The sequence below is a fragment of the Odontesthes bonariensis genome, chromosome 19, assembly GCF_027942865.1.
Source record: "Odontesthes bonariensis isolate fOdoBon6 chromosome 19, fOdoBon6.hap1, whole genome shotgun sequence".
Classification (NCBI taxonomy): Eukaryota; Metazoa; Chordata; class Actinopteri; order Atheriniformes; family Atherinopsidae; genus Odontesthes; species Odontesthes bonariensis.
The window spans coordinates 14,782,171-14,806,665 of NC_134524.1; the positions used below are offsets into that span (position 1 = coordinate 14,782,171).

Sequence of the window (24,495 nt, forward strand, 5' to 3'; positions counted from 1 at the left end):
TGCATTCAGTCTTTTATTTATTTTTTAGTTCCCATTGTTTTTAAGACTGGATGTGGAAGGCAACTACGTGTCTGTTGGACAATAAACAATCCACTTGCATTCGTCGACCCTATTCTGTGTCTTCCCTTTGAACATTTTGTTTAGTCTGTCGTGCAGTTGGGGCCAAGCCTGCTGAAAGGGGGACAAAGTGGGCTTTTTCAGAGTGAACAACCAAAATGTGTTGTGCTTAGTTCTGATGGGTATGATGAGCATTTACAGATTGACATATAAGCCACTAGCTTTTGCTCAAGAGTGGAAAGTTTCTAAGAGCTTACACAGAAACAGCTTTATTTAATTTAAGCTCAAAAATAAAGACTGTCTAAAACCATGCTGCCTCTGAATCAAGTGTGGCATTTCACTGTAATATATCTTAACTTTTATGGGACTTTTAGTCTGACCCATGAGTGTTAAATGATTTTTCTCACTTGGGTGGGACATTTGCCAAGGCTTCTCTTCCTTCCAGGTCAACCTTTGGAAATGCAATTGAGGCTCAAAGTAGGTTACGAACATAAAGGTTTAACATTGAGAGTAAAGTGTAACCAATTATGTAGTCATGTCATTTACACACTGAGCAGGCTGACACAGTTGCAGCAGGTTAATGAAAGGATCACATGCTGTGCGGGACAAAGCAGCACTGCTCATCTTGTCACACTTGGCAACCTCTGATCCTGTTCCCTTGCTTTGCTAATGTGGATCAGCATTACAAATCTGCACTATTGAGCCTGTGGAGACTTCACTAAAGTGGGCGAAAGGAACACAATCAATACTTAATACCACTACAAAGATGAGCCAAGTTAGTGAGAGAATGACTTATCTGATTTATAGGTTACACTGACTGTCAGATGTCTACATTTAGTTTCATCCATGGTTATTTTGTTAGTATATTTGAGTTGTTTCATGTCATCTTTTTTGTTGTTTAACCAAACGAGGCTTATTCTTGAGCTTTAGAGATGCTCAAAGTTAGGCTAAGATGTTGACCAGCATTTCCTGTCTTTATGCAAAGTTAAGCTATTAAGCTGGTTTTCCAGTGGCTCTGGAATTTTTATAAAAGTTTGATTAGCATATAGCTACGCTACTTAAAGTTTCAGCCCAATGTTTCAATGTGTAGCTTTATATTAAGCCTCTCCAATTGCTTGATTTAATTTAATCTATAAACCCTCCAGTGGTGTTTAATGTAAATCTTATGTCAATGTGATAACTTGCAGTGTTTTACATCCATGAGAATGTGGAGGTGGCAAATCTTCCTACGGTGCTCCAACAGAATTAATGTAGCTTAGGCCTCATGGAAAAGTACTGTAGGGCTACTACCAAAAGAATGTGAGCTCCTTTGTACTGACATTGGCAGCTTATTAGCCGAAGCTCGTGAATCTGCTGGTGGCTTTTGAGAGCCTCAGTGTCAACATGATTCATCTCAGCCTGCACAGTGTGGGTTACAGTGCCGAGCTGGGAAAGGAGGGCTTTGCAGCCACAGCTGAGAAGAGTCGATCTTACTTACTGATGAGATGATCACATGTCCTCTGCCTACAGATGTTTGCCCGCTTTGAGTTGCCTCTCCATCCCCACGGGGTCAGAGTCACTGGATAGGTCTGTTTGTATCAGAGTTCTGAGAGATATGCTGGGCTTGTTCCCATGTTTCCTCCTGACCTGTTTAACAGCCTGCTTCTTGGAAGATGGAAATCTGATGAACTTGGCTGAAGGGAGCATGCATGTCTCACTGGGACTCACTGTGTCTGAAGATCCAAATATGTTTATCTGTGTTGTTTTGCATGTATCATACGTAAACAATGACTTTCTTTCTCTGAATTATCATTTTGACTTTATGTTCATTTACAGGATATTCTCAGTCAGTGCCTACAGTTCACAAACATGAGAAAAATGAACTATTTCAGAGCCTTTTTTTCCTCCTTTATGCCCAATTCCTGCCTACTTCAAACCCCCACCGGAGGGATTTAAGTTGTGTTTTTTTCCCCCACTACTTTTCAAGTCTTTTTTTCAGCCTTCCCTTGGAAGATTTGCTTGTGTTCTAAGGATCATTATTCTGTTCCAGTTTGACTTCGACTTTTTGGACAGATGATCTCACATTATCTCAAAACACTCCTTGATACAAGGCATGACATAGAGTTAAATCAATGACCAAGTTGCACGCTTCCAGAGGCTGCAAGGCAACACTAAAACATGACACCACATCTAAATCAATGCATCAATGCTTCACAATTGGTTCTTCTCCTGAAAAACTATTGCCAAACAACTCTGTCTTTGATTAATCTGTCCAGACCGCATTAGGAGAGCCTGGGCTTTGTTTGCACATTTATTTGCAAACTGTAGTTTTCCTGTGATATTCTGCAAGGGGTTTTTATGGCATGCCTCTAACATAGGTCAAATTTATGCAGTCTCTTTCTAATTGCTGAAGCCTGCACTTGACACCAACAGTTAGAAAGTTTGGTGCACATCCTCGTGAACCCTTGGGATTCCTGTACATTTGTTTTAGCATCACACAGCCCACCTTATTAACTGGGTTGGGCGGTCAGTCTTGGACAAATAAGCAGTTTGAGAGCTATAGCACTTTTAGATTATTTTCTTTCCCTTGGAATTGCCAGACTTAAAGGCATCCACAACCATATTATGCTGAACGCCTCAGAGAGCTCTTCAGATCTCACCATAATCTCACCTCATGGGCAATACAGATATGTTCACTTCACATTTAAAAGAATGAAGTCGTCCATTCATGTTTGGCAAGGGATTTCATTTGAAATAGATAAGATTGTAAAGTGAAACTGTGGTGTAGATGCAGGTCACAGTGACAAAGCAAAATACCCAGAGTATAAAATCTCCATCCAGAGAATGTTGCACTGAATCAGTGGGTTTGTGAAGATGACCTTTCCGTTTAATCCTCACTGACGTTTTGTCACATCATTTGTGAGTATCGAAATTCAAATCTGCCCTCACTGTTGGTAACATGCGCTATGATGAGTGGAGTTTCAAATCTGCTTTGCCAAACTGCACTTAAAGACTTGAGCATTTCTCATAATCCATGAAAGACAGTGCTGTCCAGCTTTTCCTTCCTTTTTTCGTTGCCTTCACAGCCATGTATGCGTAACAGTCATCTTGTGAGCGACTGAATGTTCGAATTTCAAGAGACCACCTGATTGCAACATGTTGTCATGTCAGTGATACTCTGAGGTAGTGTAGGAAGTAACTTCCTAAGAACAGAGTGCCTGGTCTTCTGTACCAATGTGGCTGCACAAATGTGTCTTGGCTTCTAGATTTGGTTATGCATGTTGACCTACGTTTTATCAACTCGAGTTAGACGTATAATCTTAAGTCGTAAGTGGACACCGAACTTTGATAAACCGTTGCAACTGCTGTTGAGTGAAATTAAATATCTTTGAGAGCCACATGACCCACAAATGTAACAGCAATGTATCTCTAAAAAAAGAAAATTGGATATTTTAAGATGTTGCTACACTGTTCGCAGCAGTGAGAACGAAGTGTCACTACAATGTTTATCTGGCTGGTGTGTGACCTTTACAGGACACTGCCTCTGGAAGGTTTAGAGCCTGCAACGCCTCCATAACTAATGCTCTGCTGGCTTGAAACATGGATATCTCTGGCATATGACATATGGGCGTTGTCTCACTTTTGCTTTTTTTTATAGGGTGCTGCTGAAGGTAGGTCATCCCTTTGCATGCATAAAACCGTGCAAAGGGCATAAAATGAAAATGTGTGCCAAGTCATGACTTTGGTGTCACGAGTGGCATGAAACACTTCATACTAAGCACTAATAAATGGAGCAAGAAGAATCCCTTTTTGAGTTTCATGAGGAAAAGCCCACTGTTTATAAGTCAGTTGTTTTTAAATAAATTATTTTTCTGGTTTAGATGGAAAGTCTTTTAAAGTTGACAACTCTGCACATTCCAGAAAAGCCTCTAATATAGAGAGGGAATGTAAATGTGCAAATACTACAGACACTATACGACCGGCATTTTGACACTACGTGTCAGTTTTTCTGATTATTTTCTCTGACAATGTCAGCTGAGTTGCGTTGACAATCAGACAGTCAAACAGGAAATGCTTTTAGATCACTGATGATTTTTGTTCTTTTTCAAGGAAATGTAAAAATCACCTTCTCTCCCCATGAAATATGAGGTAGCATCACTCTAAACTCGACCACAGTTTAAAACACATTTGATCATACTCTGTTTTATTTGCAAAATCCAACCACTGTATACAAATGTTTCAGATTTGACATAAAACTACAGCAAATGGTCTTTTACATTGTAAGAACTGAATACTAATTTAAGACCCACAGAAATAGATCCTAATGATCTCTGTCATGAATGGCTGTAGCTCATTTATTTGTTGTTTGAGAGGGTGTGGGTGTGATGAAGTGGCCATGGCCCCTCTCACACTTCACTTCATTAGCATTCATAGAAACGGTGTATTTATATGCATTCCGCTTGAATATTCAATTAATTCACATTCAAATCTCCCTATCTTTACATAAAACATGGCAAGGCTGAAACCCTTGTTCCATGTTGCCTTTATTATTATGATTAAAAAAAGATTTATATTCTAGACTTTAGATTTACGGAAAATATCATGCAACGGTTCTGATATTAAACCAAGTATTAGTCATTGGACACAACTTTGTGGCAGAGGTGGTACATTCAATGACTGGATCAAGCAGTATTACTACTCACAAGTGAAATCATTAGCCTTTTAAAGGGATTTGCATACATGTGTGCACATTGCAGGCTTTGGTTAAGTTTGACTGTCTGGGTTACAAGTTCTTATAGCTCCATTTGGAATAGATACACCCATGTTATTTGGCTTTGCAATGATAAATTCTTTAACTCACCGCTGCTGAAATGTGAAAAGTTTTCACTATGGTCGTCAGTTTAAGAATTTGAGCTTAGAGGTAATGTGAATCACAGGTATTCTACTGCCATCTAGTGGACAATGGGGAAGACAGCAACATTAAACTCGGAATATTTCTAGTTCATTTCATGATTAGTAGGAAACTGAATTGATGTAAAGTTAGCTTAAATACACAATATTATATTTTCTGCTTTTTCTTTGTGAAATTGAAATAATTTAGATCAAATATACAGGAACCATGAGAGTCCTTAATGCTTTTATTTTGTAACTGTACATGAAGCATTACTTTGGTTACGTTACTTGACGGTTGTGTGGTTACTAATGGCAACGCAAACAATATAGTTGACAACTTGGAGTTTCTAACGTGCCCCTGTCGTATGATAATTTTCGGCGTCTCATGTTCCGTCATCGTCACTGAACGAATATTCCACTAATGGCAGCTAAAAAGAGCTCTGTTAAAAAACCCAACAACTCTGGAGCTCAAGCTGGAAACAAGAATTGGGAGGCTGGTCTTGTCAGAGCACAATTTGAGGAGGTTTGTTGTCTAGTCGCCCCCATTTTTCCCCCCTTTTTTCCCGTGTGTTGAAAACATTTTAGCCACTTATCGTTACTGTCTTAGTTTTTACTGTTAACTAGCTACATTGTAGCTAACGAGCTTTATCAGCTTGCATGTTCAGCTAGCCAATCCGCCTGAAAGTTGAGTTCGGTCGCCATGTCAGTTAGGGGAAAATTAGGGTTTAATAAAAACGGGACGTTGACTATCAAACACGATTAAGACTTTGTCATAAGTGAAATAAGTGAAATAAAAGAAAACTTTTCCTTTAGGAGGTTGAGATGTTACAACCTTTCATTTGGCTCAATTATATCGAATAAAACTTGGGTGAACTGTTGAAGTTGAGGCCTTTGTTTCAGAATTTTAAAAACTGGGATATTTTTAAGGGTTTTGTGAGAGGCAATTTTATTTAACACAACTAAAGACGTGATGTACGGTCGTCTATGTAGCGGAACTATTAGGAAACATGTCATTATGGATATTAGCTGTTTACGGGATTATATTTTAATTGCGGTTAAGTCCTGTTGTCATGTCCTTCACAGGAGTCATGGCAGGCCTGTGTGTCGCTGGTGGTTGGGAGAAGTCCAGAGGAGGAAGAGCTCATCAAGGCCCTGTCTTTGGCTGTGCAGAAACCTCAGCGCAAACTTTTCACCTTGTTGACCTGGGACAGGACCATTGAAAGGGTATCCAATGGCTTTTTTTTATTGTTAGTCTGAGCAATCTGAAAACGGGTTGACACTTCATGAAATTGCAAAAGATTTTTGCGCTGTGCTAGATGTTTTAAATTGTCAAGAACTTGTTAATATTCCTCGCCAAATTCCAAACTGCCATGTGAAAATAGACTAAATTTAAAAACATCATCACGCTGTTAGCCATCCATTGATACTTAGGGCTCAGATACTCAACGTCTATTTACATCTTATGTTGCTCTTCTCAATATAAAACGAAAAGGACATGATTCATTGAGGTATGCCACAGAATAAATGATGTCATATTTTAATCACTGCTATTATATTGAGGTATTATCGGTGTTACTACAATTCTCACATATATTTTGTCAAATGACACGTTCTCTTTACAGATCCATGAGCTGGGAAATCTCAAAGCTAAAAAACCTGACGATGTCCCCATGTTCTATGAGGTAGGGATATTTTAGAGACATACATTGATACAATTTAGCAAGGAATAGTGTTTTGTAATTCATTGTGTGTCAGTGACCTAAAAAATCAGCTGTGTTCATGAGCTTTATTGCTTGTTTTGGCGTGTGTTTGTGTCTCGTCTAGGTTACAGAGCAGGCTAAGGTGCTGCTGGATGCTGGAAAGGAGATTCCCTGTGACTTGATGGCAAAAATCGTGAAGTTCCAGCTGCTCCAGATCAAAAGCAGTGATCAGCACAGGAGGGAAGCAGAGCAGGTGAGCAGTTCTTCAGAAAAGCCACTCCGTGTTTTTATTCTTTTACAGTTTAATGTTCATTTTGAACTGAAGTGGAAAATAAGTGATGGAGCGATAATGCACGCCATCATTTGACTCGGAGTTCACAGGACGTTGTAATTTTTGTGTTTTCCATGAACTCCATCATAAGACTGAAGGAAAAAAAGAAAAGATCACCCCTTCTTCTGACAGCAAGGACAAAAGTGGGGCCAAGGGCTCGGACAAAAAGGGGAAGGATGCGTCCCCAGCTGTGGGAGATTCCAAGGAGAAGAAAACCAAGCTCAAACGCAGGGGAGATGTTGAGCCGCCCACATTCATAGGTAAAATCAACAGCTCTAATGTATATAAAACAAGAATTATGTATAATAAAAGTATTTTTCTTTATCACCATAGACTAGCTTGACTTTGTCACTTCTGTAGGTGATATCAAACTAGAAGGTTGTTTCATCCTATTTACATCTGTTCTGCCGGTACAATACACTGTTGTGATTTGAAAATATGCCAACAGTAAAGCAGCTGTTTGTTTCATTAGATGATGAGCCAGACGGTGGTCCTCAGCACTATATTCTCTTGGTGGGCTTCTACCAGCCGCAACTAATTTGCTTGCTAGATGCTGTTGATGTGCATGTAGCAAATGTCATCAAACTGTGCTCAGAGCACACCCAAACCTCCTGTGAACAGCAGGAACAGCGCAGCGATGAGGTCATTGAGCAGAGCCTGGGAGCTTCTCCAGTTCTGGATACAGGTTAAGAGTCTTCATACATAATATCCATATCCTGTTCAGATTTAAAGAAACTGTATGATAGTGCATACATAAATTCGAAACTATCTGTGTATTTTAATTTTGTTATACTTATTGCATGTTGTTATTAATGTAACATCATCATTATCTTTGGAGTTTAGAGGTGGCTGTGCAGGCCAGAAAGCTGGATTCATTTTGGTCAGGTCTGAGAGCAGTTTTAGAGAGTGGGCCTCCCGACTCCCGACTCCATGATGTGGTTCAGCTCAGCTACACTGTCCCTGATCTTGGTCTTCCCTTCCAGACACAGGACCCTGAGGCTGTTGTGAGCTGGACTTATTTACGTTTCGTAGCTCTGTTGTCATTGTTGAATTAAAGTTTTCTGTTCTTTGTCATACTTGTTCTTATCGTTCTCAAGCTTCGTCTCCACTCGTTATGTTTTGCTACCAGTTTAGTTGATGTTCTTGTCTGTATGTGCGTTGACTTTGTGTCCAGCTGGAGTCGGGAAGCCAAATCTTTGAGGGTGTGGCCAATCTCATCTATGAATGTCTGGGCTGGCGCAGGCAGCATCAGCACTACTGCGATAACATCAAGCTCATCAATGTATCCGTTGCTGTTGATCTGGATTCACAGTCTGCAGAGGTGCACATATACATACATTCTTAGATATACCTACAAAATAGGGCTTCAGCTAATAATTTTTTTTGTTATTCACTAATCTTCGGTGCTTTCAAGTCTGCTGTTCTGTACGGTGGCCGACACGTGCAAACATGTTGCAAACGGCAAAACAAATCCAACGTACTAATCATGAAATGAACTAGAAATATTCCGAGTTTAATGTTGCTGTCTTCCCCATTGTCCACTAGATGGCAGTAGAATACCTGTGATTCACATTGCCTCTAAGATCAAATTCTTAAACTGACGTACGCTGCAAGAGAAAAATGCGGCAATCACAAAAACGACCGGAGCACACGCGCTGTAAACTTCAAAACATATGCAAGAGAGAAAAACACAACGGAAGTTCGCCAGGCCACTAGGGGGTCTCGACCTGTGTGGGGCCCTATCCGATAGAGGATCAACCATAGTAACGAAGGAGAAGAAAGTCAAAAGGTACGTTGTCCTTTCTGCCAAGTGTTTAAAAAAGACATAAAGGACAACGTACCTTTTGACTTTCTTCTCCTTTGTTACTCCTCCGATCTCCTAAAGTCGATCCCCTATCCCAAAGGTCGAGACCCCCTAGTGGCCTGGCGAACTTCCGTTGTGTTTTGACTGAAATTGCAGTGTTTCTCTTTTGCATGTGTTTTGATGTTTGCTGCGTGTTTCTCTCTTGCAGTCGTTTTTATGTTTGCAGCGTGTTTCTCTCTTTCAGTCGTTTTGATGTTTGCTGCGTGTTTCTCTCTTGCAGTCGTTTTGATGTTTGCTGCGTGTTTCTCTCTTTCAGTCGTTTTGATGTTTGCTGCGTGTTTCTCTCTTTCAGTCGTTTTGATGTTTGCTGCGTGTTTCTCTCTTTCAGTCGTTTTGATGTTTGCAGCGTGTTTCTCTCTTGCAGTCGTTTTGATGTTTGCTGCGTGTTTCTCTCTCAGTCGTTTTGATGTTTGCTGCGTGTTTCTCTCTTTCAGTCGTTTTGATGTTTGCTGCGTGTTTCTCTCTTTCAGTCGTTTTGGTGTTTGCTGCGTGTTTCTCTCTTTCAGTCGTTTTGGTGTTTGCTGCGTGTTTCTCTCTTTCAGTCGTTTTGATGTTTGCTGCGTGTTTCTCTCTTTCAGTCGTTTTGATGTTTGCTGCGTGTTTCTCTCTTTCAGTCGTTTTGATGTTTGCTGCGTGTTTCTCTCTTTCAGTCGTTTTGATGTTTGCTGCGTGTTTCTCTCTTTCAGTCGTTTTGATGTTTGCAGCGTGTTTCTCTCTTTCAGTCGTTTTGATGTTTGCTGCGTGTTTCTCTCTTTCAGTCGTTTTGATGTTTGCTGCGTGTTTCTCTCTTTCAGTCGTTTTGATGTTTGCTGCGTGTTTCTCTCTTTCAGTCGTTTTGATGTTTGCTGCGTGTTTCTCTCTTTCAGTCGTTTTGATGTTTGCAGCGTGTTTCTCTCTTTCAGTCGTTTTGATGTTTGCTGCGTGTTTCTCTCTTTCAGTCGTTTTGATGTTTGCTGCGTGTTTCTCTCTTTCAGTCGTTTTGATGTTTGCTGCGTGTTTCTCTCTTTCAGTCGTTTTGATGTTTGCTGCGTGTTTCTCTCTTTCAGTCGTTTTGATGTTTGCTGCGTGTTTCTCTCTTTCAGTCGTTTTGATGTTTGCTGCGTGTTTCTCTCTTTCAGTCGTTTTGATGTTTGCAGCGTGTTTCTCTCTTTCAGTCGTTTTGATGTTTGCTGCGTGTTTCTCTCTTTCAGTCGTTTTGATGTTTGCTGCGTGTTTCTCTCTTTCAGTCGTTTTGATGTTTGCAGCGTGTTTCTCTCTTTCAGTCGTTTTGATGTTTGCAGCGTGTTTCTCTCTTTCAGTCGTTTTGATGTTTGCAGCGTGTTTCTCTCTTTCAGTCGTTTTGATGTTTGCTGCGTGTTTCTCTCTTTCAGTCGTTTTGATGTTTGCTGCGTGTTTCTCTCTCAGTCGTTTTGATGTTTGCTGCGTGTTTCTCTCTTTCAGTCGTTTTGATGTTTGCTGCGTGTTTCTCTCTTTCAGTCGTTTTGATGTTTGCTGCGTGTTTCTCTCTTTCAGTCGTTTTGATGTTTGCTGCGTGTTTCTCTCTTTCAGTCGTTTTGATGTTTGCAGCGTGTTTCTCTCTTTCAGTCGTTTTGATGTTTGCTGCGTGTTTCTCTCTTTCAGTCGTTTTGATGTTTGCTGCGTGTTTCTCTCTTTCAGTCGTTTTGATGTTTGCTGCGTGTTTCTCTCTTTCAGTCGTTTTGATGTTTGCTGCGTGTTTCTCTCTTTCAGTCGTTTTGATGTTTGCAGCGTGTTTCTCTCTTTCAGTCGTTTTGATGTTTGCTGCGTGTTTCTCTCTTTCAGTCGTTTTGATGTTTGCAGCGTGTTTCTCTCTTTCAGTCGTTTTGATGTTTGCTGCGTGTTTCTCTCTTTCAGTCGTTTTGATGTTTGCTGCGTGTTTCTCTCTTTCAGTCGTTTTGATGTTTGCTGCGTGTTTCTCTCTTTCAGTCGTTTTGATGTTTGCTGCGTGTTTCTCTCTTTCAGTCGTTTTGATGTTTGCTGCGTGTTTCTCTCTTTCAGTCGTTTTGATGTTTGCTGCGTGTTTCTCTCTTTCAGTCGTTTTGATGTTTGCTGCGTGTTTCTCTCTTTCAGTCGTTTTGATGTTTGCAGCGTGTTTCTCTCTTTCAGTCGTTTTGATGTTTGCTGCGTGTTTCTCTCTTTCAGTCGTTTTGATGTTTGCTGCGTGTTTCTCTCTTTCAGTCGTTTTGATGTTTGCTGCGTGTTTCTCTCTTTCAGTCGTTTTGATGTTTGCTGCGTGTTTCTCTCTTTCAGTCGTTTTGATGTTTGCAGCGTGTTTCTCTCTTTCAGTCGTTTTGATGTTTGCAGCGTGTTTCTCTCTTTCAGTCGTTTTGGTGTTTGCTGCGTGTTTCTCTCTTTCAGTCGTTTTGGTGTTTGCTGCGTGTTTCTCTCTTTCAGTCGTTTTGATGTTTGCTGCGTGTTTCTCTCTTTCAGTCGTTTTGATGTTTGCTGCGTGTTTCTCTCTTTCAGTCGTTTTGATGTTTGCTGCGTGTTTCTCTCTTTCAGTCGTTTTGATGTTTGCTGCGTGTTTCTCTCTTTCAGTCGTTTTGATGTTTGCTGCGTGTTTCTCTCTTTCAGTCGTTTTGATGTTTGCTGCGTGTTTCTCTCTTTCAGTCGTTTTGATGTTTGCTGCGTGTTTCTCTCTTTCAGTCGTTTTGATGTTTGCTGCGTGTTTCTCTCTTTCAGTCGTTTTGATGTTTGCTGCGTGTTTCTCTCTTTCAGTCGTTTTGATGTTTGCAGCGTGTTTCTCTCTTTCAGTCGTTTTGATGTTTGCTGCGTGTTTCTCTCTTTCAGTCGTTTTGATGTTTGCTGCGTGTTTCTCTCTTTCAGTCGTTTTGATGTTTGCTGCGTGTTTCTCTCTTTCAGTCGTTTTGATGTTTGCTGCGTGTTTCTCTCTTTCAGTCGTTTTGATGTTTGCAGCGTGTTTCTCTCTTTCAGTCGTTTTGATGTTTGCTGCGTGTTTCTCTCTTTCAGTCGTTTTGGTGTTTGCTGCGTGTTTCTCTCTTTCAGTCGTTTTGATGTTTGCTGCGTGTTTCTCTCTTTCAGTCGTTTTGATGTTTGCTGCGTGTTTCTCTCTTTCAGTCGTTTTGATGTTTGCTGCGTGTTTCTCTCTTTCAGTCGTTTTGATGTTTGCAGCACGTTTCTTTCTTGCATGTATTTTGTCGGCCACCGTAGTTTTGTTTGTAAATTTCAACAAAAAGGGAAACACTATGCATCATAAATATCTGTCTTATCTAAACCGTTTATCTATATTAGTGATAACCAAATGTTGAGTGCTTTGGTGAAAATGTTGTTATAGCAGAGGATGGTTTCGATCCATCGACCTCTGGGTTATGGGCCCAGCACGCTTCCGCTGCGCCACTCTGCTCCACATTCCTCAGTTGAGTCATACTCAATCTCCTTTGTTACTTGAGTCACTGCCCCTAATGGTCATCTACAGAAACATCACTTCAAACCATTCACATGCTGCTGGTTGCAGGGCTGCAGCAGAGACGACTTTGGAAGCAGTTTCTAAACTCATAAGACGGTGGCAGCTCTGTCTACCCCAGTGAATGTTGCATAAAAATGACTCCCAGTTGTTAACCTGCATAGTATACTGAATCCAAAATCTATAACCAATCCAGTGAAGAGCTATTAATTTGTTTGATTGTAGCAGTACCGTTCTTGTTTATTAATGCTTTACCTTGTGTCTTTTTTGTGTAAGGTTGTGCAAACTGTTCTCCCCCAGACTCCACACTCTAAGAAGAAGCCAATCCAGGAACAAGACCCAGCAGACAAAGGTTAAATTTTGTTATTTTTATTTATTATTCCTTCGAATTGTATATTGCACAGTCTGCTTTTGACTATAAAATTTATGGGACAGCCTCTGAGCCTTCTATCATCTCCCCTGTGTGAACAGAGACCAAGCTGCCTCCTCTCTCTGTGCATGTGGACATGTGTTACTATAGCAATCTACTGGACCTGGTTCCCCCTGAAGCCTGCTCTGTGCCCTTGATATTGCACTGTATGCTGGAGCAGGTCTGTGTGCAAGTCATTGGTGTGTCCCCCACTAAAATTAAGTCGGCACATAAATAAACATTAATCATTTTTTTCGAGGCACAACCTGTGCTCTGCCACTCTATGATGATATATTCCTGCTTTCCATGCAATCTGTATGTAGGTGGTGATTTCCACTGAGCAATCTTTGCCCACCCTGTCCAGTATGGTTGGGGACTCACAAGCTATCACTGGTCCCTGGTTAGACTGTCAGCTGGTCAGCTGCATGCTGGAAAACTTCCTGCCTTTTATACACACAGAAGAGGAGAAAAGACGCATGTTAGATAACCTCTTAGCTACTGTACAGAAGGAAGAAGACAAGAAGGTAAAGCACCCACACGCTAAGAATCACTCACCTTGAGAACGATACACTACCATGTGGTGTATTACACACACAAAAATCGGAATGTGGAATCTTGTATACATATACAGCATTGGTGGTTCAGTGGTAGAATTCTCGCCTGCCACGCGGGAGGCCCGGGTTCGATTCCCGGCCAATGCAGTAATTCCTTTTTTTCCGTGGCGTTTGTGCTTCTCAGAGAAAGACGTGTCTCATATTTCAGTCGGAAGGACCAGCTGCAGGCTCACAGAGCAGAACAGCCAATACCCACTAGCTCTTTGTCCTGATAATAGAGCCGACACAGCACTGCACATTGAGCTGGGTGGGTTTAGATGTGACGTGTGTGGGGGTGGGGGCGGGTGAAACGCTCAACAGAAGTGGCCAACATGTGAGAGGCGACTTCCTGCTCTTCTGTCTTTAATGATGATTGTAGAGTTTTCTGTTTTGTACTTGGATTCTTATTCAGTCCTGGGAATGTTTTCCTTTTACAGAACTTTATGCTGTAATGTGTGTTACAACTACACATACTGTAGACTGAATATGAGCCTTACAAAAACGTAATACTGGTGTACTTCCACAAGATGGTGCTATAATCAAAGTAGAGAACAGCTATTGTATACAGTTGTTACCCTTTTTCACCAAAAGTGTGTTTCAGTCCGTTTCAGAGTCTCCATGTTAGAGGTTATGGTTGGTAAGCGTCTGTTTCTGTAAAGAAAACGTGAGCTGGACCCATTTTGTTTTGTTATTTAATTTTCAGTTTCATACATCGATTTACTGATTAATTTATGAAGACATAATCTCTGTATTTTTTTCACCGTTTTTAAAGATTTTTTTAGTTTCCGCTCTTTGTTTTCTTAAACAGACAGGAAAATGTAAAAAATCCTGTTGGATGCTCAGTTCTGGTACGATTGTGCGTATCCTCTGACTCAGTCAGCTGATGACACAGGGAGTGATCATATTTATTTATTATTTATATTTATTATTTCTGTGCTTCACGATGAGTCTGCGGTATCCAAGCCTATGTGTGGATTTATGGTGAAAGTCTATTTTTCATCAACTGGTTTTTTTTGGGATTGTTCATCTTTCCTTGTCGGTTTTCAGTGAACACTCTTCACATTCAGGAATTGAGGAATCTGTTTCTTTTTTAAGTTCAAGTCTCATCTGTTTTAGAGGCTTATTGTGAAGTTTGGAGGAGTGGAGAAGAAAACTGGGCAGCCTCTGGTTATCAGGCACCATGATGAGAGGACATTACGCTTGAGGGACATCAGTGTGAGTTTCATGTGGATAAACAGAGAAAAAAGGGTTGGGAAGGATCTGCTGTAACTGAATCTAACTAAAGTCTTGATGCATCTGTTGGCTTCCTCAGCTTTAAAATAAATAAATAAATAAATAAATTGTATTGACATTCTACGAATTGAGCTAATTTAGATTGGCTTTAATTGGACTGTATCTCTGAAGTGCCTGAGATGACATTTGCTGTGATATGGTGCTATATAAGTAAGACGTGAATTGAATTGACTTCATAGTCTAGCAGTGTGTACAGTGTGTTTATGTACATTCATGTGACCCTCATAGGTGTCTCAGGGCTTTAATGTAGCAGAGGTGGAGTTGTCCATGATGAAATTTTCCCCAGCCTGGGAGCTGATTCAGTCGGTTGCAAATCGGAGACACAGCACCTCCTGTTGGAAGCCAATCAAACAGCAGCTGCATCACTACTGCACAGATGGTAAGAAACTCACCTCAGACTACTACATTTTCATGCTAGCTTTTCCACTTTTAACCAAAATGTATCAGTATCAATCAAAATACATACTTACAGTGAGACTTTGCTCAGTTTAGGCTTCTGATTTGGATTATAAATATGATTTTGCTTAGAGATCATGTCATGGCCAGAGTTGGAGCGACTGTTTCATCAGAGTGTATTTGAAGCTATGACACTGACCACGTTGGATCAGCAGGGTGTATTACCAAATACTGCTAGATCTCTGGGAACACTGGAACCAGCAGAGCAGCCAACAATTATCCCCTGGGATAACGCTTTATCCTATGCTAAACAGCAGCTTCATAACCTACAGAATGAAGGTCTGTGACTGTGCTGGTTAAATCAGTTAGTGAGATGTAGTTATGCTGGCTTATATTTACAGCTTACTCTAAGTACTATGTGCATTTCACTGTACCTGACTTCTCTGCAATAATTTATCTCCACTATAGGTCCAACATTTCTTACTGAAGACCCTGCTAACAAAGAGGTAGTGTTTACATATTTTTGTTTGTTTAAAAAAAACTGTAACAAGCATTCATTGTGATCCACTTGCTGATAATATTACATGTTTCTTCTTTTCAGCAGCTCAGCGGGAAAGTCTGTTGCCGGGTGGATTTATCTGAGATGCAGAAGTGTAGATTGAGATCTCTGTTTGAGTGGCACTATACTGAACATCACGATGCTACCATTTTCCCACAGGTGAACTGGGTTTTTCACATTACTCATTCCGTTCGGTATGTTTTGGTAAAACACAAACCAATATAAAGTTTGTTGAATGATGCCATAGTATCACATTCAATATCATCACAGTTACTTCAGTCTAAGCTAAGTGAAACTCAACAGTGCAGGATTTATACCAAAAAACAATAGAAGCTTGAGGAACATGGGAATAAATAAAAAAGCTCAGTCCACTCCTTTAATGTGCCTCAAGTTTAAGAAATAACTTATTGCTTGTGTGATTTTGATATTCATTCTGTTTAGGTTCTCCAGTTAGCTTCAGAGGAATATCGCTGCCTTGACACCTTTAGAGGATCTCATAATAACCTCCTGTACATTTTTTGCCACAATCCCATGAATTCTCATCGCCAGTCCAAAGAGTTCTGGGATGTAAGACTTCACACCGATGTTAAGTTCAGGTCAGGATTTCATCTTTTACTTTCGAGTGCTCTCTTATCAGGGATGGATTCTGAACGGGCCTTTTATTATTTGAGGACTATCATGGGTTTCTAATTTTTCCAAAGAACTAATGTGCTGTGGATGTGGCTGAAGTTACCATAGTGTCCTCCACGCACCTTTGACATATTATTACCACTAGTTAAATAAAATCAGCGGTTGCACACAGAAGTATTTAGACCTGAAGTTTTAATCAAATAGAATCACCACTAGATTTTCCTCACGGTGTTCTATAGGAAGTACCTGGAGCATGTGGCAGACACCATTTCAAACTGGACAAGAGAGGAGGAATTTAAGAGAGAGGCAATGCAAATCCGAAACCAGACTCTTGCTGAATCTCCAGAAGGTACTGTATCAAAGTTTTCAACTTAAAACTCTGCCAATTTAACTGTTGGGCTACAAGTTTAACTACATGCATCATTTGCATGATAGTGACATAGCTTTTTCCTATCACTTAGCCATTTTTAGCTTACCATTTAGCTTGCTTTTATTTGCAAAATGACCAAGCATTTTCCCAAATGAGAGAGTATAATCCTTAATACAACCGTGTAAATACTTTGTTTTGTTCCTGCTAGATGAAAAGGCTGCACACTGTGTAGAAGAGGAGGACACTCTGGAGGCAGTCATCAGAAAGGATTCCGTCAAAGTCAGTACCATCTCACACATGACATTAAAAAAACATACACTGGTAGTTCACATATTCAATTCAATTATTGAATTCAATCATGTTTTCAATATCTTCTCTTGAACTCAAATGCTGTGCAGATAAATGCATCACAGTTACACAAGGGTAGAAATACACACAAAAAATGACACAGTTCCTAATTTTCTTACATGGTATTCCATGGTGTATTGGACACGCCCAACAGCAAAACACCATGAAAATATTGCAAAATCTGTACAATCTCAAACAAAATTGTTTAAAAGTTTGATATAGGAAGGAACAAAAGAGGTTTTTAGGACAATTAAGCTTATAGAGGGACTCCCAAACATGAACAAGTCAATAGGTGAATGTTACTTACAAGAACAACAAACTATCATTTAAAAATAAGCTACATGTCTCTGCACAAACACAGGAGGGAGAGACAAACTGTGCTCATGTGAAAGTTAAAGTGCTTATTAATATCCCTCTTCCATCATCTTTGTGTTATTACAGTTGTGCTGTCTATTAAACTGATGTGTTCTAATGCCAATTTCAGCCTCATTATTTTAGCTGTAAGTCTGAAATCCTAAACAGATTTGGGAGCTACCTAAGAACCAATGGAAAAACATGGAAAAGTTGAAAGGTCAAAACGTGCAAGACTGCTTTATTCAGAGGGGATTTAATCAAACACGAGCACTAATTCATTGTCACCCTCTCTTTGAATGTGTTATTTTGTGCATGATGTTATAGGCCTGGAAGTTGGAGCAGGAACGACTGAAGGAGGAGGAGATGAGCAAAAAATCAAAGAAAGAGAATCCGCCTAAAGGCAAGCAGCAGAAGGAAGAGGCCCGGGCGGCAGACACCAAAAAGAGTAAAGCTTTGTCTGGTGACAAGAAAAACCGACCAGATACAGCACGCAGCTCAGCCAAGGCTGCCCCACAGCCTATTATTTCTGCAAATGAAATCAGAGAACTGCAACTGACAGAGGAACCATCCTGCGTGAGAGCAAACACTTTTTTACATGTTTTAGTTTGAAATAAACCACTGAACAAACAGCCTTGAAAAGAAAAAAATGCCCTTTTTCAATTGTAATCTTTATTTATCAGGACATTATTTTAAAAAAGAGGTTATTAGCAGGTTTTATTCTCAGGTAAACCGATAGAGAATCGGTATGTGAAAATGACGTACACCACATGGTGCAATAATAGCTCGTAGAATCACCTTTAACAGCAATAAGTGGAAGTAATTATTTTCTGAATGACATTACCAGTCTCTCACATCGTGGTAGAGAAACTTTGACCCACATCTTTTTACATCATTGCATACCATGCCATACTTAATAATTATGTTTCTAATTGTACTTTTATGAACTTTAACATTTAGCATGCTAACTGCCTCTAAGGTATGATGTAGCTCTTAGGGCTTTTTTTCTTCTTCCCATTTTCTCTGAACATTGTACAGTCTGACCATGGGGTGAACTTGCCGGGACGTCTGCTCCATGAAAGATTGGCAATGGTCTTGGATATTTTCTACTTGGGAATAATCTCTTTTACTGTGGAATGATAGACTCCAAATTATTTGGAAAAGGACCTATAACCCTTCCCAGACTGATGAGCAGCAACAATTGCCGACACTAGCTGATGGTCAATTTTTATCAAGTACATTTAACTAGCAGCACCTGGCTGCTTCTTACCCTTTTAATTTGTATGATAACAGTAAGGGGGGACTTTTGCACACAGTACTGCTGCATTTTGGCTTAGGTTTTGTTAAACAAATAAGGACACAGTGTGACATATATATATATATATATATATATATATATATATATATATATATATATATATATATGCACTCATCTTATATATGTGTGTGTGTATGTTGTTCAACCAGGGTTGTATCAGCAAATATTTCAGATCTAATGACAACTACACCAATTTTTTATTACATCTTGATGTGTAAAACCTTGGAATTGATATAGGGTTTACTTTCTTGACAGTCAGTCAGTTCTAAGTATGGAATCTAAAGTGTGTGTGTTTTTATTTAGGGTTTTACCGGCTACAGCATGGATGGACAGTTGATCCATGTGTCGGGCCATGTCCAGTACCTCTTTCCCTCAGATGGAGGACAAATCACTGTGGAGAATGTCAGCTTTGTTGAAGGTATTGAGATTCAGCTAAATTTGTAAAAACTTACAGAAAAAGAATGTTCTTTTAACTTGTAATACAATAGCTTGCATCCAAACACTTTGTCACTTTCTCTCTGATTAATTTTGTGATCTTTGGACTCCAGGTTCCAGCCTGATGAAACTGGCTGTGAAGAAGGATGGACATCATTTCTACACACACATCAACCAAGTCATTGCTGATCCTGCAAAACCTGCCTCTCAGCCACGAGACACGAAAAACACAGACCTAAAGGAGGAATGCAAAGGTATGGATCCTGGACAATTGGAAGCAGCACCCTGAGTTACTGTCCATGAATGCATGTTCTGTAAATTTAGGATTCTTAGAATCCATCTTCGCAAAAATGACGAATTATTTTGAGCGTACTGATGAACAAACTGGAATGATATATGTGTCAATGTTCCTTTTTCAGTATCAGAGCCTATGCAGGTGAAAAGAGTAAAGCAGCGCTCCCTCTCAGCAGTGCTAGATAATGAAATCCACCTTTCTTACAGTTTCTATGGTCCCACAGGAGAATGCACAGGTGCGTGTACAAACAGCTGTTATGGATATATTACATTTTTACTTTACTTTGAAATCAGCTTTAATATTCTTATTGAATGCTTCATAATCTTTTTTTGCTCCTTATATTTATTTTGTTTGGAGTAAAAAAATTATTTAATTTTCTTTACAGTGTAGGAAGCAATAACTATTGCTGTTTCTGTTTGGTGACGTTCTAGTGAGTTCCCACAAAGCAAAAGGGGAACGTTCCACCCTGGAACCCATCCCTCTCTCCTCCTCCACCTTCCATTCCAAGGGATCCGACTTGGAGTCAGTTCCCTACAGGAGGCAAACCCAGTCGAATCAGGTTAGATCTCCAGATTTGTGGATTTCACGTCCACACCCATTCATAGATAAGCAAAATGTTCATATATATCTACTCTGCTCTAACAACCATGTGCTCTTTGCATTAAGGAGTGTGAAGACACACCAGCTTTGCCATCGAGTCCATTCAACAGTTTCAACGCATCTCTTCCTAATGGCCTACTGCTGCAATTCGTGCAAGAGCATATGCAGGGTCAGTGTTGGGAAGTTGCACTTCATAAACACCCATAAACAGATGTGTGCAAGTGTAGTTTTACTGCACTACTTTTGACAGAGCTGCAGTTGATCAGGAAGCCAAGACAACTGAAAACCTATATTATCAGTTCTTAGACTCCTCTATCTCTCCTTCATCAACTTTGTTGTCTACATGAATAGTTTATGCAGATAGTTAAAAAGTTTGAAATCTTAGCATAACTTTCCATAACTATATTCATCCTCAAAAAATTTGAATGCATGAAGTGTGTGTGTATGTGTTTTTCAGGGGTGTCACCAGAAGAAAAGGATATTTTGGTGAGACAGAGCTTTCCTCTCCATGGTCGAGGACAAGTGCATCATCTTCCGGACATTTCCCTCTCCGAGGAACTTTCTCGTGTTATAACCAGCCAGGGAGCTGTGATCCGTTACTTTAGAGATGGATCCACATGGGTATGTGCAGGCACACATGCCACCGGGTCCATTTTCTACTCAAGCAAAGGCTTAGGCTTTCCAGATACTTTGATGTGCATGTTGTAAAACTGGGAGGGAGATGAGCGCTGTCCGGCTTTCAGTATGGGTGAGTAAGTGGGCTTATCTCAAGGCTTTAAAGGATAAGACCGTTTTTTTGACATTGGACCCTTGATTTCACATTATAACATGATGTTCTACTCACCCCTGCTTGTTGTTGGTCATTTGGAGCTGTTCCGAAGATATTCGCGAGGCGTCCGGCTGCTCTCTTGAGATATTCGGCCATGAAACGGTTTCCTATGGGCAAGCTTATACAGGCACAAACTATGCTGTTTATAATTTATTAATTACTGTACACTAGCACTGATAACGTGGAGGTGCGTCGCTTACTTAAAAAAATCCGGGTTACTAATTTTGAATTTTAGCCGAATGAATAAATAGGCAGCAGGTCTGTGGGCTGTCTGTGGCAGTAGCACGACGAGGACGTCAGTAACACCCACTTTACGACAAAAAAATCAAAATTACAGTAACCCGGATTTTTTTAAGTAAGCGACGCACCTCCACGTTATCAGTGCTAGTGTACAGTAATTAATAAATTATAAACAGCATAGTTTGTGCCTGTATAAGCTTGCCCATAGGAAACCGTTTCATGGCCGAATATCTCAAGAGAGCAGCCAGACGCCTCTCGAATATCTTCGGAACAGCTCCAAATGTTCAACAACAAGCAGGGGTGAGTAGAACATCATGTTATAATGTGAAATCAAGGGCCCAATGTCAAAAAACCGGTCTTATCCTTTAAGCTAAAATGTCCATGTCTTACCACTGATGCTCCCAATGGTGCTCTCCTCTCTTCCATCCCAGCTCTTGAACGCTGTCTTTTTTAAGTCCTTTTTAAGATCACATCACCAAGTTTATGATATGTGGTTTCGATTCACTTGGTTATATGAAACAGACAATGAATTCATCAATGTGAGATCAATGTGAATTTGCTAAGGGCAGAAAGTACAAGCTGAGCTGCACCAAAAAGAAATCGTACAGAAAAATGGACCATAACTTGCACTAGTCAACCAGTTCTAATCTGCATCTCTGTGTGCTGCAGGTGCTGTTTGCAGATGGCTCAGTCAGTTTCAGCCAGCATCCTGGTCCAGTTTGGGTGCCCGATTCCGAAGTTCAGGGAGACGACATTCATCAGGAAGCTGAGGATGACAAGAAAGGTTAGAATGCGCATAAAACCAAATACAGATCAGTGTTTCTTCGGCCTTCTTATAAATATCAAGTTGTACTGACCAGAACAGTGATTAAATATCACTTTAAGTGACACTTTGTCAAACAGTTCCAGCATATTTTGTTTGTTTGTGTGTGTGTGTGTACAGATCAGACCTCAGGGAAGGAAACTGAGACTCGGAAAGGGTGTTGGCGAACCACAAGTTCATCTGGAGATCGCATCTGTACCATTGGGACCACACACAAACACATACCCACTGCCTCTCTTCTCACCTTTAAGGCTACAGACCCCATCACCCATCAGGCAATAATCCAGTATTACATCATAAGTTACTCACATTTTCATATTTCAATATTTCCTAAAATTAACTTAACTTTCTTAATGTCAAAATTTGCATATTCTGTGAATGTGACAAAGAATTTGATAACCTCAGCGTATCGCTGACCTGGCTAAGCTCTTGTGACAGGTGATGCTGAGCCGGGAGGATCTGGTGGTTTCTGTCCGGGACCCAGATGGATCTTTAATTGTGGAACATGCGGACGGAACCAGGATCACCAGCCTTCTCCAAGACAGACCACTGAATGCTGTCCAACATCATCTGTTGCACACAAGTAAAGAGGAGACACACATATTCACTGTCAGAAACGTTGATATTCACTATATTTACTTATTTAGCCGCTGATAATACAGTATATGCAACAGACAAGTATATCCATGAACACACACATGCCTGTCTCTTTTACTTTTCCAGGGGAGAAACCAGAGAGTGTCACTCTCAAATCAACCTCTAAGTGTTCAAGCAGCTGCTTGTGCGTTGGCATAAATGAGAACGTACATATCCATGGTTCTATTGAAAATGGGGATGAGATTAGCAGAAAGAGTGCCGGGAATGATTGTCATGGCTGTGAGGGTGGGTGTACTCACAGCAGTGTCCATAAGAATGATGAGCAGAGTGTGTTTCCTGAGGACACTGTGACTGAGAATGGTAAGATGAGTGCAAGTGAGAGTGAAAAGGGAGGCGTAGCCACAAAAGAGCGGGTGGTGTTGGTGGAGAAGGACGGCTGCGCCACAGTAGTGATGTACCCAGAGCGTCGCACAGCTCACATCCTTTTAGCAGATGGAACCATCATCACTGGAAACAACAAAGGAGAGTATGAGGTGTGTGATCTACAGCGAGTATCCCATCTATGTTTAAAGTAATGCAGGTTATTTGTGGGATGACTGTTTTTCTCAAAGGAAACATTTCTAGTGTGAGCTTATTCATCTCTGTGATGTCTACCACACTCAGTGCTCATGTGACCAACAGATGGCACTAATGTGAAAATGAAATAAGTAGTACCTTGAAAGCAATACCTTTCAAATGTTAGTAAGACTGTCTGTTCTCTCTTTTCTTTAGAAGTTATATAATCATATCCATTTGTGCTTGTGTCTTTGTGCTTTTGTGCCCAAGGTGTTCCCGTCTAGTGTAGGCTTTCTGCAGATTCAAAGTGATGGAAAGTGTGTGTACTCTTCTGACCCACTTGTAACCTCCAGCCCAAAGCGATGCACCCCCAACAACCAAACAGGAGTTTACACCATGAGTCACACGGACAAAGTGGCCTGTGATGTTACAGATGATGATGGGAACCACTTCCAGGTCAGTCAAAAACAGAACAAAGAATACCAGAATTGTGTTATATGTTGTCTTGGAAACAATAACAAGTTGTGTTTCAGGTGATGGAAGATGGGCGGATATCTGTGTTTAACTTCAGTCCTGCTCCAAGCACACTTAAACATGATGATAAAGAGGAGGAGGACGGAGAAATGACCAAGATCCCTTTAAAACACAAAGATCACCGTCCCAGGTAGGTTTCAGCCAAAATATCAGCGATACTGAACAAACTGGGACATTGTGTTGCTTTTAAAGGATGAAAAGCATTGTCGTTCACAGTCTGAAATACTCATCTAGGCTATTTCTGGTGCATGAGGACGGTTCGGGCACTGAACTGCTGAGTTCTCACTCTGTAGATGAGCTGCTCCACCAAGCATACTCTGACCCCACCATTGCGTTGCTGACAGAACCACTGCCAGACAAACAAGGTACACAAAAAGAAACTTTGTACATCCACAAAGTTAGTCATTTTCAGAAGGGATCCTTTAACAACTGTAGTCGTTTTCTTATGTCTAAATGGCTGTTCCAGGTGAGTTTGGTATCACTATCTTAAAACCCAGCCACCAGAGAGTGTGGTCCCAGTGGTTGCTAGGGAAACAGACCCCTGACATCACCCCTCCAAACCTCAGAAACCGCAGCTGGCATGACTTCCCTCCAGTGGAGGTACAGATATTCTTACACATATGATATGCGTGCACACGTAGCCCAGCACCAAACACCAAAAGGACCATCTGGTTTTTCTCTCTATTCCAGAAGAAGAGCCCAGGTCCTCCATTTGGCACCAACATAGGGTTTGGTCTGACTCTGAGGGAGAGGTCTGGTGGTTCTGCAGCACAGCATCAACTTGTCAGGAGCTGCCCTAAAGTCCTTGAGATGAGGGAACTTTACCAGCACCAACCATTCACCACACCACTCAAAAGTACTGTAGACTTACGACTGAAGGTAAAACTACTCCTCATCTTTCGTGTCAAAAATGTTTATGATTTGATATTTTTCCCCTATATTTTAAACATGTTTTGCTGCTAAAAATGACAACGCAACCCTTTGATGTGTTCAGAAAGCCCTTTAGTTACTCGAATTATGACTTTTGGAGATGATAAATGTTGGAATGTCACTC

General features: G+C 40.6%; 1 protein-coding gene and 2 non-coding genes across 3 annotated transcripts in view; 2 read left to right on the forward strand and 1 right to left on the reverse strand.

Moving 5' to 3' along the window:
- The first annotated feature begins 5,287 nt into the window (after positions 1-5,287).
- spag17 (sperm associated antigen 17) overlaps positions 5,288-24,495 on the forward strand; it is a 28,623-nt gene continuing 9,415 nt past the window's right edge. Inside the window, exons 1-35 of the mRNA XM_075451605.1 lie at positions 5,288-5,452; positions 6,013-6,153; positions 6,552-6,611; positions 6,754-6,882; positions 7,052-7,220; positions 7,433-7,645; positions 7,804-7,964; positions 8,135-8,281; positions 12,543-12,618; positions 12,738-12,856; positions 12,999-13,199; positions 14,385-14,483; positions 14,790-14,940; positions 15,090-15,296; positions 15,426-15,463; positions 15,559-15,675; positions 15,958-16,112; positions 16,386-16,495; positions 16,725-16,795; positions 17,543-17,791; positions 18,837-18,951; positions 19,082-19,222; positions 19,388-19,498; positions 19,695-19,822; positions 19,930-20,032; positions 20,321-20,484; positions 21,602-21,716; positions 21,876-22,030; positions 22,194-22,338; positions 22,479-22,885; positions 23,178-23,363; positions 23,441-23,571; positions 23,676-23,806; positions 23,908-24,041; positions 24,132-24,320. Of these exons, the coding sequence (XP_075307720.1) occupies positions 5,351-5,452; positions 6,013-6,153; positions 6,552-6,611; positions 6,754-6,882; positions 7,052-7,220; positions 7,433-7,645; positions 7,804-7,964; positions 8,135-8,281; positions 12,543-12,618; positions 12,738-12,856; positions 12,999-13,199; positions 14,385-14,483; positions 14,790-14,940; positions 15,090-15,296; positions 15,426-15,463; positions 15,559-15,675; positions 15,958-16,112; positions 16,386-16,495; positions 16,725-16,795; positions 17,543-17,791; positions 18,837-18,951; positions 19,082-19,222; positions 19,388-19,498; positions 19,695-19,822; positions 19,930-20,032; positions 20,321-20,484; positions 21,602-21,716; positions 21,876-22,030; positions 22,194-22,338; positions 22,479-22,885; positions 23,178-23,363; positions 23,441-23,571; positions 23,676-23,806; positions 23,908-24,041; positions 24,132-24,320 (5,070 nt within the window). The 5' untranslated portion in view covers positions 5,288-5,350. The remainder of the gene's footprint in view (positions 5,453-6,012; positions 6,154-6,551; positions 6,612-6,753; positions 6,883-7,051; positions 7,221-7,432; positions 7,646-7,803; positions 7,965-8,134; positions 8,282-12,542; positions 12,619-12,737; positions 12,857-12,998; positions 13,200-14,384; positions 14,484-14,789; positions 14,941-15,089; positions 15,297-15,425; positions 15,464-15,558; positions 15,676-15,957; positions 16,113-16,385; positions 16,496-16,724; positions 16,796-17,542; positions 17,792-18,836; positions 18,952-19,081; positions 19,223-19,387; positions 19,499-19,694; positions 19,823-19,929; positions 20,033-20,320; positions 20,485-21,601; positions 21,717-21,875; positions 22,031-22,193; positions 22,339-22,478; positions 22,886-23,177; positions 23,364-23,440; positions 23,572-23,675; positions 23,807-23,907; positions 24,042-24,131; positions 24,321-24,495) is intronic.
- On the reverse strand, positions 12,135-12,206 carry trnam-cau (transfer RNA methionine (anticodon CAU)). The gene has a single exon. It is a non-coding gene; the product is annotated as a tRNA-Met (tRNA).
- Positions 13,306-13,376, forward strand: trnag-gcc (transfer RNA glycine (anticodon GCC)). The gene has a single exon. It is a non-coding gene; the product is annotated as a tRNA-Gly (tRNA).